We start from the raw sequence: 16,130 nt of genomic DNA, 5'->3' as shown, positions 1-16,130 counted from the left end.
ACCCTTACAGGTTGGTTACAAGGGCTTGTGCACAGGGATGAGGCAGCGCATATGAGCATGTTCTAGCTGCTTTGGAGGTTGGCTTGCTGTATTTATAGACAGGTGCAGCTAACACCATTGAGGAAACTAATCATCAACTTCTGCATCAGTGATGAAGCATTTTATTACTTTGCCATCCTACCATCCTGGTTGAGACGTTTTGCTAAAATAGCAGTGATTATGCTCTGTCTCAAATGTTCTTAATTGTTAAGAACAGTCTGTTACATTTTAGCAGTTGTTGAAAATTGCATCAGTTTGACCAGTGGCTAAAGTTTCTCCACTAGAATGGAGTCTGATAAATTAATTGTCCATGAGTCTGATAAATTAATTGTCCGTGTGTAAGAAATACATACCTTCAGTTTTTTTCCTTTTCCCCCTCTTTCCTGCAAAACATACTGGGCCGATTCCACACAGCTTACCTGAAGCCGGGACGTTGTGGAACATGCTGGCAAAAATGTGGAAGATCGCGTTTTCTTGCACGAGTTTTGCGCAAAACTTGTGCGAGAAAACGCAATGTTTTGCGTTTTTGCTGGCATGTTACGTAACGTCCCGCATCGTTCTGGCTTCAGGTAAGTCGTGTGGAATCGCCCCTGGTTTAAACTTGCATAACTTGTTGAGAGCATAGTGGTGTCTGTTGATGTTGCTTAGAATGGGAATTTGTCTTACCCAATGTCAATACTGAGGTGGTTTGTTGAACTACAGCAAGCCAGCCTTTACTTTTGCTAACCACAGCCTGTCCTCTAGCCACTGCCTCTTCAACCTGATTGGGGAACCAGTTAAGAAACGAATAATGTTATTGTAGGAACTGAGAAAAACATTTCCTGAATACCTGCTTTTTTAATCTACTCAGTACTAAATAAACGAATCTTCATTTTGTTGTGGTTTAAGTTTATTACAGGATTAGGACCTTGTACTTATGTTGTGCTATGTTACAAAAATGCTAAGAAATTGGACTGAACCACAGTTTAGCTACATTTTTAACGTTAAGCATCAATCCAAGCCTGAATTAAAATGGGACATTAACTTTTCATTTCCCATCTACTTATTACGCTTTTAAAGTTTATTCAGTGGCTTTAAAGCCAAAAAGAATAATAAAACTTCTGCTCACTAATGTAAAAGTTTTTTTAAAAATCCTTCTTTTTGCTATTTACAAGATTATATATTGAAGAAGATAGCAGAAAGTCTGCAGAAGATTTGGGCCGATTTAAACCAAGTTGAGGCCAGCCGTCACTTGGAAACCACTGTCCAGTTGTCACGCTCCAGCATTGCTTGAAGTAAAGATTTAATCCAGCATGACTAAACAAGGAGATGACTGTTACTTTTATTTCTACTCCACGTGTGCCAAGGTTTGTATGTTTTTTCCAGCCTTCTCTGATCAAGTTTGCTTTAGTATACTAATTTGATAAATTCAACAAATTGTGTCTAAAACAAAGAACAGGTTTTTTTTATCTTAATGGAGAAAAATACAGGGTTTAAGAACAAAAAAACACAACCTCTAAAATGTCTTTTGTGCACTGGAAGTGCATCCAGGGAAACCTTGGATATATTAAAAAAGAAAGGCTTTTTTCCATTTACCATATGTGTTTTGTTTTACATTTTTACGTAGCATTGGCACAAGGCCTACAAAGAGATAAGAAGTTCCTCCTTTGAATCAGTCATTTCACTGTTTCTCTAAAAATGCCTTTCTCTGATTTTTTTTCTCCCACCTATGTATTTCAGAATTGTGTTGGTTTCTGAATATCTTGTCTAGCTTGCTGTAAAAGCCAGTTTCTAGATTTAGTGGCATTCTAGCTTTACAGATGGAGAGGTGGAGCTATGAACATAGGGCAGGCCAGTTTCCCAGTGAGTTCTGTCTATAAAACAAAAAAAATGGACTGCAGTTTGGATCTTAGTTGAGAGAAATAAATTATGCCTCTCACCTCAGACACTGATTCATCAGATGCAAAAGGTACATCTTGTCCTAGTACCACTGGTCGCATTGAACATCCCTTTATGTTTTTGTATATAAATTAATAGCTGGCATTCATTTCTGTGGGGAAATGTAGAAGTACTGCAGTTTATCAGAATGTAAGGATAGAGGCAAAATATGCCCACTACAGCTGACACTGGGTGGTCCAATGCCAATGTGTTTTTTTGGGTGCAATATACAGGCCCTTTCTGTCTGCAAACTTTGTTTACAATGACTGGCATTTTGCTAGCAGTTAAGAGTTGTGTTTTTTTGACCACCCATTGTGCCTGGTTGGCAGGGTGACTGTTCTTCTTGTTGTCAGATGGGTGATGTTAGGTTTCTGTATTTATATTTTCTTCCATTCTCAACAAGGGAGACAGTTGTCCCTTCCGTCACTGTGAAGCCGCCCTAGGGAATGAAACTATCTGCACCCTCTGGCAGGAAGGACGATGCTTCAGGAGTATATGCCGGTTTAGACACATGGAGATTGATGTGAGTGTTTATCTTAATAACCATTGTCAAAACATGTTTAATTTGATATGGATAGTGCTTGTAAAAGAGAGCTGGTATTGTTGAGATTATCTTGTTTGTGGTATTCTTAGCATGGAGCCTTTTGTTGAACTATAAGGAGATGCATATGATTTAAGGCTGAAGTGAAAACATGCAGAGTAAAACATTTTGATAACTCCAGCATTTGTTTTGAATCAATTCAAAGTACATTCCTAGGTCAACTGTTTTGTTGGAAGACATAATGGCTTGCAGAATTTGGAAAGAATTATTAAAATGGAGTAAGGAAGAGCTTGAAAATAATGATTGGGACTAGAAGTGTGCACAGAAAAAAATGTGGTAAATTCAGTTAAGTAATACTGAACTGGGAAAAAAATCAGTATTTCCTAAATTGATTCTCTAATTTGGTTTGGTATTACAGAGCAAAGTTGGTGAAATTCAGCCATGATTTCCTATGAGAAACTCCATTTGGGCTTTTTACAGTGGCCTGAAGTGGTCATTTTTTGACTGAATGTCACCAGATTTACAGGGGACGTACTCCTAACTCTCTTCATAAAGATTGAACCCTGGGAAGCCCTGGGGAACCCTGACTGAGACCTGGGTGAGGGATGGTGAGACAGTCGCCCTGGGTGAGCTGACCCCCCCCCCCAGGATACTCGGTCCTTCATCAGTCGCAGATGGGGTGTCGGGGGGGTGGCAATCCTTATCCGAGAGGCTTTCTCCTTCAGGCCACTTCCTGTTCCAGAGATCTCTGGTATTGATTGTGTGGGACTGGTGTGGAGTGCCAAGGAAAGTTTGGCTGTCTGCCTGGTGTACTGACCGCCCAGCGCACCAGCAGACACCCTGCCGTGCCTGTTGGAGGTGGTGGCGAGGTGGGCCTTGCAGTACCCCAGGTTGATAGTACTGGGGGACTTCAGCGACCCTGCTGATGATGCCGCCTTTGCACAGGCTGTGGACCTGGTGTCGGCCATGGCAAGACTGGGACTTTCCCAGTTTGTATCGTCCCCCACTCATAAAGCAGGCCAGATGCTAGATCTGATCTTTGGGATGGGATTGGATGTGGTTCTGGATAAAGTAGAATCTGTGCCATGGTTGGACCACTCGGTCCTGGAGGCTCGGCTGGGCATGCAACCTCCCCCCTGCAAGGACAGTGAGCAAATTTATGCTCACCCGCTGAGACTTATGGATCCAATTGGTTTCCAGAATGCTCTACGGGAACCGATGCTCCACAGCGGTTCATTGGATGAGCTGGTGGAGGACTGGCAGAGCCGGCTCTCCGAAGCCATCGATGAAATCGCTCCCTGTCCTCTCCGCCCCCGTAATCACCAAGCCCCCTGGTACACAGAGGAGCTAAGGCAACGAAAGCGGGAGCTAAGACAACTTGAGCGCATGTGGCGGTGATCTCGCGATGGGGAAACAAGAACATCTTATAGATTGCTTATGAAATCTTATGAGGTGGCAGTGAAGGCTGCGAAGAAGGAATTTTACGCAGCCTCCATTGCATCAGCTAGCTCACGCCCGGCTAAACTGTTTAATGTGGTATGTTCATTGGTCTCCACCAAAATTTGAATTCGGCCATAAGCTGTGAAGCTTTTGCGAGCTTTTTCGCTGATAAAATCTTGTCTCTCCGCCGCCATTTACCAGTCACAGTTGATACAGTATGTGAACTAGAGGCCCCTTGGCCATTTTTGGGGGTGATATTTGAACACTTCAGCCCCCTTTCCAGGGAAGAGGTGGACAGGATTCTGTGGGGAATGAGGCCTACCATATGCCTCCTGGACCCGTGTCCGTCATGGCTGGTGAAAGCCAGTGTTGACGGATTACGGGATTCCTTGGAGGCCATTGTCATCTTGTCCCTGAGCTTTGGGGTTTTTCCCAGAGCACTTAAGGAGGCTGTGGTGATGCCTTTTTTAAAGAAACCAGCGTTGGATCCAGCCAACCCACTCAGTTACTGCCCGAACCTCCCGTTTTTGGGAAAAGTGATTGAGTGGGCAGCGGAGAAACAACTGCAGAATTTCCTGAAGGAGACCTCGGCCCTACATCCCTTCCAGTCTGGCTTTTGCCCGGGACATGGGGTGGAGACATTGCTGGTTGCCCTCACACACGATCTTCGCAGGCACCTGGACCGAAGTGTATCGGCGCTGCTGATTTTGTTAGATCTTTCAGCAGTATTCGATATGGTTGATTATGATCTTCTGACCCACCGCCTCGCCAATGTGGGAATTCAGGGGACAGCACTACAGTGGCTTGCCTCTTTTCTTCATGGTCGGGGACAGAGGGTGGCGCTAGGGGATAAGTTATCATCCCATCAGCCACTAGTATGTGGTGTGCCGCAGGGGGCGATACTCTCCCCATTACTGTTCAACATCTATATGCGCCCAGTTGGTGTGGAGTTTCAGGCTTGGGTGCCACCAATATGCGGATGACACCCAGCTATATCTGTTGATGGCCGGCTGGTCTGGATCTGCCCCAGATGTCCTGGAGCATGCTTTTGAAGCTGTGGCTGGATGGTTGAGACAAAGTCGGCTGAAATTAGACCCTGTGAAGACAGAGATCCTGTACTTGAGTCGCAGAAATGTGGATTCGGGATCCTGGCTCCCTGCACTCGATGGGATGGCACTTACGCTGGCTCTGAGACTCAGGAGCCTGGGGGTGATCTTGGATGCCGCCTTGACAATGGAGGCCCAGATCACTGCAGTTGCCAGGTCCCCGTTTTTCTATCTTCGACAGGCCAGGCAGCTTGCCCCTTATCTTTCGTCCCGCAACTTAACCACAGTGGTCCAGGCAATGGTCACCTCTAGGTTAGACTACTGTAACGTGCTCTACGCAGGGCTTCCCCTGAACCTGATCTGGCGGTTACAGCTGGTGCAGAATGTGGTGGCGCGTGTTATCACAGGTCTGCTGATGGGTGAGCACATAACACTGGCACTGCATCAGCTGCACTGGCTACCAGTGGAGTACCAAATCAGGTTCAAGGTCTTGGTATTAACCTATAAAGCCCTATGCGGACTGGGACCTGCGTATCTGCAGGACCGCCTCTCCCCATACAGACCCCAGAGGACTCTTCATTCCAGTGAAAAACATCTGCTAAAGGTCCCTGGCCCCAGGGAGGCCTGCCTGGCATTGACCAGGGCCAGGGCCTTTTTGGTCCTGGCCCCAGCCTGGTGGAACGCTCTGTCTGATGACGCCAAGGCCCGGCAAGACTTGCTATTCTTTTGCCGGGCCTGCAAGACAGAGCTGTTCCGCCAGGCATATGAGCGGTGCTAGGTGGAGTCCCCCTGGTCGGTTGATGGTGGATTGGGCCCTCCCCACCACAAATACTCCCCATTCAAATCATTTTCTACTACAAAGAGGCTCTGGAGATGATTTAGGCTGGTTAGTTGTGCTGCTATTTTTATGTATATATGCATTTTTAAATTGTGTGGTAATTTTGTATGTTTTTATGGTTTCTAATTTATAATAATCGTTTTACATATTTTAACTATATGTTTCTGTAATCCACCCTGAGCCCGCTGGAAATGTGGGGAGGGTGGAATATAAATATAAAATAAATAAAAACCTGGACAAAGGCTGCCATGGCCAGAAGTACACTCCCAAATAAAATTCCGCACCAGATAGTCCAACGGAACCAAACTGACGCTCCCCTCAAAAATCCCCCAGCAGCCCCCGAGCAAGTTGCCCAGCCACTCTCCATTGTTCCCAATGATGAGAACTTTTACAAGTTCTTTCCCAGGGGCACATATGTACAAGGCAAGGATGCCACAGCCAAGGCACTCTCCCAAATGCAAGCTCATCTCTGGGAAAGCCCAACAGAACCAAACTGATGCAAATCCCTGCAAATCCCAGTGTCCCTTGACCAGGCTGACCAGCCAGTCCATTGTTCCCAATGAGGACCAACATCACACCAGAGAATCACCCAAACAAAACTGAAGCAAGAGACAGTCTTGCAACTAGAAGCAAACTGAAGCAAAGGGATGGAATTCCACCAGAACTAAAATGAAGTAAAGGGGACCAACTTTACACCAGAGAATCACATCCATTCCACCCAAACCAAATTGAAGCAGGGAACACTCTTCCAGCTTTGCCCAACAGAATCAGTGTCATTCACAGTACACAGGCACTAGGTACATCCAGTGGGGGAGCACTACAGAACAGAACCAAGCCATAAACTCAAGGCACCAGCAAGCAAGCACAGTTGAATAAGAGGGAGCCCACCCATGTGGCCTCGAGCTGAAACTGGCAGTGAGGTATTTGGGAAACCCAAGTAATCGTCTCTGCAGCAGCCTTCATCATCAGCCCCCTCCCACCCCTGCAATGAGGAAAGTTAAGTTAACTTTAGAACAACACACCTTTTAGAGAATCCCATTGGCCAGAGAGGGAAAGCTTCTGCAGGGATTGGCCACTCGCTCACTCCTTCCTTCCTCCTTCCCCTTTCCTTCTGCATCTGCCTCACTCCCCTCTCCCTTCTCCCATCTTGTAAAAAATTGTGGGAAACTGTGTTTCTTTACTGTTCCCTAGCAAAGGACCAGCCCATCTGCTATTACCAAAGTTTACTGAATTAACCCAAATTAATTCAGTCAACTTGAGTTTGGAAATACTGAATCTGATTTGGTATTTCATTTTGAGTTCAGTAATACTGAATTGTACTGAATCAGGTAAAATTAGGTATTTTTAAAGGAATACTGAACCCAAAGGAATACTGAACCCAAACTGCACATCCCTAATTGAGTCTTGGCAATAAGAAGCTTGCTCTTTGGGAAGTGTGGGGAAAGGGAAGCCCTTTAGATTTTGGCCGTTGTAATGAAGTAATTTCTGCATAGGAATTTGTATGTCTCCAAAAAAATAACTGCAACTTTTGAAAATGGGAAATGAGGTGTTGTGTTGTCATAACTTATCCTAAAGCATATATTTGGGCTTTAAAAAGTACATAGTCTTGGGGCCAACCTAGATGTGATCGCATTCTTGGGTTTGACCCATGGATGATGCCACTTTTAATTTTACTTCATTTGTATACTGCTTTTCTCACCAGTGAGGACCCCAAGCAGCTTATATAATTCTCCTCTCCTCTGTTTTTTCATCACAACAAACCCCATGAGGTAAGCTAGGCTGAGTTTTTGTGATTGGCCCAACCAAGGTCACCCAGTGAACTTCCATGAGAGCCAGAGAACCAGTTTGGCATAGTAGTTAAGAGTGGCAGGACTCTAATCTGGAGAACCAGGTTTGATTTCCCATTCCTCCGATTGAAGCCAGCTGCGCAACCTTTGGTCAGTCCCAGCTCTTCAGAGTTCTCTCAGCCCCACCCACCTAACACAATGATTGTTGTGAGGATCATAATTACACACTTTGTAAAACGCTCTGAGTGTGGCATTAAGTTGTCCTGAAGGGTGGTATATAAATCAAATGGTATTGTTATTATGGCACAGTGCATATTCAAACCTGGGACACCCAGATCCTAGACCATCACCTTAACCACTACACTACACTACAGCCTAATGGGGTAATTTAAAAATGCTGCAAGGGCATTATCCCAATCAGGTCCACAGCATAGCAGGATGATGTATTCTTGTTCCTCCACTCGTTTTCAAGTGCTCACACTGCCATATTCCCCCTGTCCCCCAAGCCCCTGGGACTGTTTTGGCACTGGAAAAGACATGTTGGGGGCAGGGGGGAGAAGAGCACTTCATCCCACTGTGCTGCAGGCCCAGTTAAGATTGGGCTCTTGCAGCATTTATAAACTGCCTCATTAGGCTTTAATATGGTGGTGCTGTTCACAGGCTGGACAGATGGACCCTGTCACATTTAGTTTGGCCCTTATTGCTGCAGCCTGGTGTGGACTTTTCGGGTTGTTTTTAGAGTATACCTACTGTTTATATTCTGTCTTCAGAAAAAGCGTAGTGAGATTCCGTGCTATTGGGAGAATCAACCAGTGGGGTGTCAGAAGTTGAACTGCGCATTCCACCACAACAAGGGACGCTTTGTTGATGGACTTTTTTTACCTCCAAGTAAAAGTAAGTTGCATTTTCATCCTCTGAAATTCCTCCAGCCTTAATGTACTTGCAGAGTGTTCATATAATTGCAGACATGCATGCTTTTTTAGACGCTGTAAGGAGGCCATACCCAAGTCTTCTTTCTATACCTCCATCTGGAAAATTACAGTGAATAGAGGCTACACAGAAATAACTTCATTTTGTTATTTATAAATCTCCTGAAACTTCTAGGTGCTGTACAAAGATTTTTTAAAAAGATGTTAAGTCCTGTCTGCATCTTGAAGCAGAGCCATGTTGAAAGTAGCTTCTTTCATACAAATCATGTGAAGGGTTTCCCATGTGGTTCAGGTAACTTTAACCACAGCAATGCAACCCTTCTTCTTAGAGGCCTCTGGTAGTACTATTAAAATTGTATGAATCGTCTGGGAGCTTCCAGAACACGGGCATACCAAGCAACCATTTGGGAGATTTTATTAGAAATTGAGGACATGCCTTCACCATCATTCCCTGATTAGGAAGCTTCCAAAGCACTAACTGTGTCAGGCAGTAATTTGCTATATGAACCTTTTTTTTTGATCCAGCCAGCAGTGCTTATCTTTGGAAGTGCATGAGGTTGAGATTATAATCAGAATGACCGAAAGGATAAGGCTGTCTTGTCTTCGTTGGCTGTTTTGAGTAGAATTTGAGATCTTAATAATGATTACAGTATCTAGCAAGATTATTAATATTGGCCAGAATCCATTGCTGATTGTGATTCTAATATTCTGTAATATGATTCTAATATAATGACAGACATGGTGGCCTGAATGAAAATTTGTATTACAAATCATGGCTTTCAACTTGTAATTTATGGGGTCTTTGGTCTTCCTTTTAGATATGCTTCCAAATGTGACTGAGTCCATAGAAGAGGATATAAAGACAACACAAATTTCACTGCAGCAGAATAAGCTTTCTGTCCAGTCCAATCCATCCCCCCAGTTACGTGGGGTAATGAAAGTGGAAAACTCTGAAAATGTCCCCAGCCCTACTCACCCACCTGTTGTAATTAATGCTGCCGATGATGATGAAGATGATGATGGTGAGCAGAATATATTTCCCTAAATCATGAAAGTTCTCTGTTTCAATACACACCAAACTCAAACATTCCTTAGTTCAGTTTTCAACCTACTGGCCCCCAAAGGAGCTAGTGACATAATTAAACTGCAAATACAAATTCAAAACCAAAACAATCAAATAATGTTAACTCTGATCCCCTTCCAAGCAAGTTGCACTATTTATTAAAGGTTATCAAATTGGGCCTTCAATCAGCTGAAGTGTCCTCAAGATGTTTTGTCTTCAAGATCTGCAAAGATGCAATCCAGAAGTGGTAATGAGAGCATACTCAGGTTGCCTTAATTCCGTTGCTGGTGTTTGTATTTGATGAAGCTCCAGCTTCTCTTGAGGTCTTCTCCTGTTTTCTACTCTCCAAAGGTCCCCTTAAAAGCCAGCAGCTTAAAGGAAGATGGGAGAGGCCTGGACTATTGTCTTTTCCCTTCCCCACTGCAGGACAGCTGCATCTTTTTTCTAATTATATCCCCGAATGTAGCCTGTTATAGGAAATACGGCAATACAACTACAACAAACAAACATCTATGATCTTGGGATTTGGTTTAGTCACTTTTTTTTTACCCACAATAGACCAAGAACCTATTCATGACTGTGTGGCTACCATTACATACATAAAATTATTCAGAAGTATCATTGTTAATCCAGAAGTATACCTGCTAGGTTTTTCAGTATCATATAGGTGAGAAAATCCAGATGAAACTAAGATGATAACCCTGTGCATGCTTACATGGGAGTATGTCACATTGAATTGAGAGTACTACTACATAGGATTAGACTTACTGATATTTTATATTCTTTCAGATCAGTTATCTGAAGAAGGTGATGAATCTAAAATGCCTCTTCAGCAAACTTGTGCGGAGACTCACAATGGATTACGGGTAGTTTCTGCTCGGAAATCAGCAGTTAGCACAAAAAAAGGTAAAGAGTAATTAGTGCACTTGACAAAGTCTGAAAAGTAAAAAATTGTAGACATCCATTAGGATATGGAATAGTTCATTAGAAGAATACTGAAATTTACATTTGGACTGAGTTATACTGCTAAAGTTGACTTGCTCACATGCATTTATTTCTATTGCTGGAAAATTTAAGAACATAAAGATGTAGTGGTCTGTCTAACAAAGTATGGTTTATTCTGATAGCAGCTTTCTAGGATCTCAGCAGAGAAAGATCTTCAATAGGACCACTGAATTGGAAATACCAAGGATTGAACCTCAGTCCTTTTGCATGCTTAGCACATACTCTACCACTGAGTGTCTTGGGTTTCCATTCATTGGCATTGGTATTAGTATAGGACAGTTGGGGCGTCTCACTTCACCCTCCGCCACTGTTTCCTCTTTAGCTTTCCTGAAAGCCCCTGAAGCCTTTCCATTTTTCCTGCTACCGTCTCTCCTTCCCAGCCACCATCTTTATATGCCATTGTCTTCAGCTTTTTCTTCTTCCCTCCTGCAGCGGCCACTCCAAGAGAAAAGCTTGTACAGTGTTGGCTGCTGGGCCCAGTTACACCATAGAGAATGTGCAAGGTCTTGCAAGAGACACTATTTGAGAGCCAGTTTGGTGTAGTGGTTAATAGCATGGGACTGTAATCTGGAGAACTGGATTTGATTCCCCACTCCTGCACTTGAAGCCAGCGGAGTGACCTTGGGTCAGTCACAGCTTCCCGGAGCTCTCTCAGCCCCAGCCCCATAATAACATACTTAGTAAACCACTCTGAATGGGTGTTAAGTCATCCTGAAGGGCTGTATATAGATCAAATGTTGTTGTTGTTGTTGTTTTTGTTCTATCTTCCTCACCACACTATTTCCTCTTTTCCTGCTCCTGGTAGCTCCCATGTCCTCACCTTTCCTTGCTTTCTTTTCTTGTTCCCACCCGCCAAGCAACGTATGTTTTATCTCCCCCCTCATCTTCAGCTATATTTATTTCATTTATATCCCACCTTTCTTCACAAGGGGCACCCAAAGTGGCTTACATCATTCTCCTCGCCTCCCATTTTATCCTCACAACAACCCTGTGAGGTGGGTTTGGCTAAGTGTGTGTAACTGGCCCAAGGTCTCCCAGCAAGCTTCCATGGCAGAGTAGGGATTGAAACTTGTCTCTCCCAGATCCTAGACTGAAAAATCTAACCAGTGCAGAACATTAGCTGTTGTGCAGTGACTGCTCTTGACCAGCTTACTGGATCGGGGGAACTCTGTTGACGTGATTTATCTGGATTTCAGTAAAGCTTTTGATAAGGTCCCCCATGACATTCTGATGGGCAAACTGGAAGACTGTGGAGTAGACTATAGGACAGTTCGGTGGATAGGGAACTCGTTGGAGGACCGCACTCAAAGAGTGGTGGTCAACGGCATTTCATCAGATTGGAGGGAGGTGTCCAGTGGGGTGCCGCAGGGCTCGGTTTTGGGCCCGGTACTTTTCAATATTTTTATCAATGATCTGGATGAAGGAGTGGAAGGGCTGCTCATTAAATTTGCTGATGATACCAAATTGGGAGGGGTAGCAAACACCCAAGAAGATAGAATTAAAATTCAACAAGACCTGAATACTCTAGAGAAGTGGGCAGCTGTGAATAGGATGCAATTCAACAAAGACAAGTGCACAGTATTACATATGGGCCACAAAAATGAGAAGCACAAATACTGGATGGGGGATACACTTCTGGGCAGTAGTATATGTGAAAGGGATCTTGGGGTAAGAGTGGACTGTAAACTGAATATGAGCAGTCAGTGTGATGCGGTGGCAAAAAAGGCTAATTCAATCCTGGGTTGTATCAAAGGGGCCATAGCGTCGAAATCGCAGGAGGTCATAGCCCCTCTCTATACTGCCTTGGTCAGGCCACACCTGGAGTATTGTGTGCAGTTCTGGAGGCCTCACTTCAAAAAGGATGTGGACAAAATCGAGAGGGTGCAGAGGAGAGCGACGAGGATGATCAGGTGTCTGGAGACTGAACCCTACGAGGAAAGGCTGAGGGCCTTGGGAATGTTTAGTTTGGAGAAGAGGAGGTTGAGGGGGGACATGATTGCTCTCTTTAAATATTTGAAAGGTTGTCATTTGGAGGAGGGCAGGGAGCTGTTCCAGTTGGCAGCAGAAGCAATGGGCTAAAACTACATGCACAAAGGGTACCGACTGGATATTAGGAAAAACTTTTTCACCGTCAGAGTAGTTCAAAAGTGGAATCAGCTGCCTAGGGAGGTGGTGAGCTCCCCCTCACTGGCAGTTTTCAAGAAGAGGCTGGATGAATACTTATCAGAGATGCTTTAGGCTGATCCTGCACTGGGCAGGGGCTTGGACTAGATGGTCTGTATGGCCCCTTCCAACTCTATGATTCTATGAGTAGTTAGTAGCCAGGCCTGGTGGATGAGTCATGGAAGTTGTGTGATAGCAAGTTGTTCAGAGGTTGCTGCTAGACCTGGACCCTGGTAAGTCCTCAGTCAAAGGTCCAAACAGCTCTAGAAAGCCCTGCTCCTTCCCCCAGAAACCAAGGTTTGAAGGCAGGCAGTACTGTTGTGGCTGCCTAGCAGCGGCCACTGAGGACATTGATTTCTTAAAGCCGCAAATGCTGCTTTTCTCTTTTGTGGTGGTGGGGAATCTCCCTTTTTTCTTTTAAAATATTTCAGATGTTTCTGTAAAGCTGGGGCTTTGCTCATGTTTGTAGAAAGAAGTGTTGTGTGGGTTCATAGCTTCAGTCTCAGGATTTAAATATCTATAGATAGGCCTGCATTGAATTAGATGTATTAATGTTGAATCTCAGTGGAGTTACTCCTAATGCAAACCCCACAATAATAGGATGAAAACTATCTTTAAGGACTTGGTTTTTGATAAAAAGAATATGCAAGAACACTATAAAAACATTCCTGAAGCTTTAAAAAAAGAAAAAGAACAGTCATTATGGCCAGATTAGTGATGTTACAATTATGAGTAGTATGATCACTAAACAAAATATTAATGGATTTGTTTAACTTAATTTCCTTCTTTCTTATTATTTAATTTCTAGAATTTGAATATTTTTAATTTCCTCCAAACCTGAATGGATGTCAAGGAAAATAAAACCCTTGGCTCTTCCATAGCTGTTTACTGGCTCCTTGTGCCATTTCCATCTCTTCAGTATATGATGGTGAAGAGAACTGGCAAATGAGTCCATGAAAGACTGCTCCATGCACAGATTAAAGTGGTGGTGGTGTTTTTCTTTGCATAGTGGGGAGCACCTGAACCCATGAAACACATTACTTGGCTTGTTGATAGGAAAATCAGTATTGTGCCTTCTCCAGGACCATGGATACTAGGGGTGTGCAAAAAAAAATAAAAATGGGTTTCTCACTTTGGAATTTCTGAAGCAGGGGGGGAAAGTCAGAAATAAGCGATTTCCAAAGCGGCAAGCTGCTTCGTTGATTTGGAGCACACCAACAAACTTCCTGCCCCGCCGCCTATTTCACCTGATGGGAGAGGGACGAGGAGGTTCCCTCCTCTCCCTCCCATAGGGTGAAATAAGCAGCGGAGTGGGAAGTTTACCCTGCCACTTGCTTCAGCTGACTGGCAGAGGAGGGGGCTACCTCGCTGGTCAGCTGAAACTAGCCCCAGGGTTTGAATTTAAAGTGCCGTTTGTATTTAAAGCACTTTAAATACAAACCCTGCCAGCTGGCTTCAGCTGACCAGCAGGGGAGCCCCCTGCTTTTTCACCCAATTCGTTTAGGTGAAGACTGGCATTCAGTTTCAAACTGAACACCAATCTTCACCCCCTCCCATCGGGTGAAGAAAGCAGCCAGCCGGGTGTTTTGAACACATCAGGTGAATGACAGCAGCAAGGCTAGTTTCAAACTGAACGCCTTGCTTCTTCACCTAATGTGATTGGGTGAAGACTGGCATTCAGTTTGAAACTGAACGCCTCGCTGCTTCTTCACCCGATCAGACAGCGGCAAGATGTTCAGTTTCAAACGCCCTGCTGCTTTCTTCACCCAATGGGAAAGGGAGGATGCTCCCCCTCCCATCGAGTGAAGAAAGCAGTGGGATGTTTTGAACGCAGCAACACTTTTCTCGCGCTTGCAAGCAGTGAGAAAAGTGTTCCTTTGAAACTTCCCACCCCGTTGGCTTTTTCACCTGCTGGAAGGGGGACGATGGGGTTCCCTCCTCCCCCTTCCATGTGGTAAAAAAGCTGTCGGGGTGGGAAGCTTCAAAGGAATTCTTTTGTCATCGCTTGCAAGTGGCAAGGAAAGTGCTGCTGGCTGCTGCCCGAAGCTTTCCAAAAGCTCCAAAGCTGGGTAAAATACCTAGTTCGGAAACCCGAAGCACCCCCCCAACGGATACCTTACAAGGTCAGAAGTTTTTTTGTTTTTTTGTAGACAACCCTTTTCTACAGTTGTCCACTAGATGTTGCCTGCTCCTGCTCACAACCTTTTGCTTGTTGTGTGTCAAGGAATGGTTCTCTGCAGATTTCCAGTACTGATTTTCTGTGTTTCCCTATAGGAGACTTCAGGGAACAAGTCCACTGGTATTATGAAACCAGGAGGTCATGCCTGCAGGGCTGTTGATGCCATTGTATTAGTAGCAGTCTTAGGTTGTGCTGCTGGTGGAAGCAAAGTGATGCACTGTTAATGTGAGAGCTTGAACCCATGTTCTGTAGTGGACAGAGTGTTGGTTTTGGATGTAAGAGACCCAGACTGAAACTTCTTGGCTATGAAGTTTGATAATTTGTTTTGAGTCACGTAAGCAGTCAGCTGGTTGTGAGAATATGGAAGCATACCTGATAATGTTATAAAAATAATATTAGTGTCATTTTCTTGCAAGAGAGACTATGGTCATAGATTATATAGCAGGAGTTCCCAACCTTTTTGAACCTGTGGGCACCTTTGGAATTCTGACACAGCATGAAGGATGCAACCACAAAATGGCTGCCACAAGTGGCAGAGTCACATACGGAGAGGAAGCGGAGAAGAGGATAATTTTTTTTTAATGCACCAAAAAAGAGTGGTGAGAGAGAATGAAACCAACATTGTAGTGGCAACTGCTGCTGAAACAATCATTTTTAATGTGCACAGCCAATCAGATCTCCAGTGGCTCATCAGAAGCCCAGCTGGGCAAGAACCCCACATGGCCCACCCACTTTCTAGAAACACTTGGTGAGCACCAAGAAAGATGTCAGCAGGTGTCGTGCTGGGGACTCATGTTAAATAGCCTTAAACATAGTTTTCTTTTTGAAATTCGTCATGGAGGAAACAGTATATGTGAAATCTCTGGCTATCAGTCCACATCTGTCATTCAGACTTTTACATTTTTCAGATGATAGTTTAAATTTTGGAATCAAAACTCTTGAAGAACTCAAGTCAAAGAAACTGAAGGAAAAATCAAAGAAGCAAGGTGGTGAGTTTGTTTTTTTTCTCCTCTCCCCCCTGCACTTGAGGACTCGAGCAGTAAGGATTCCCATGCACCCCCCATTCTCAGAGCCAGTTTGGTGTAGTGGTTAAGAGTGGCAGGACTCTAATATGGAGGACTGGGTTTGATTCTCCACTCCTCCACTTGAAGCCAGCTGGGTGCCAGTACTCTTAAATATAAAG

General features: G+C 44.3%; 1 protein-coding gene across 2 annotated transcripts in view; it reads left to right on the top strand.

Moving 5' to 3' along the window:
- The window catches only part of ZC3H11A (zinc finger CCCH-type containing 11A), a 38,321-nt gene that overhangs the window by 7,848 nt on the left and 14,343 nt on the right, over positions 1-16,130 (top strand). For both annotated transcript variants that reach the window (XM_054980729.1, XM_054980730.1), the window contains 6 exons: positions 1,194-1,385; positions 2,360-2,479; positions 8,379-8,502; positions 9,356-9,559; positions 10,390-10,506; positions 15,856-15,936. In XM_054980729.1, coding sequence (XP_054836704.1) covers positions 1,332-1,385; positions 2,360-2,479; positions 8,379-8,502; positions 9,356-9,559; positions 10,390-10,506; positions 15,856-15,936 — 700 coding nt within the window. In that variant the 5' untranslated portion in view covers positions 1,194-1,331. The remainder of the gene's footprint in view (positions 1-1,193; positions 1,386-2,359; positions 2,480-8,378; positions 8,503-9,355; positions 9,560-10,389; positions 10,507-15,855; positions 15,937-16,130) is intronic.

This window comes from Eublepharis macularius, chromosome 5 (genome assembly GCF_028583425.1).
Source record: "Eublepharis macularius isolate TG4126 chromosome 5, MPM_Emac_v1.0, whole genome shotgun sequence".
Lineage (NCBI taxonomy): Eukaryota > Metazoa > Chordata > Lepidosauria > Squamata > Eublepharidae > Eublepharis > Eublepharis macularius.
The sequence above is the reverse complement of the archived record's forward strand: the minus strand, read 5'-3'. Positions and strand labels throughout refer to the sequence as shown.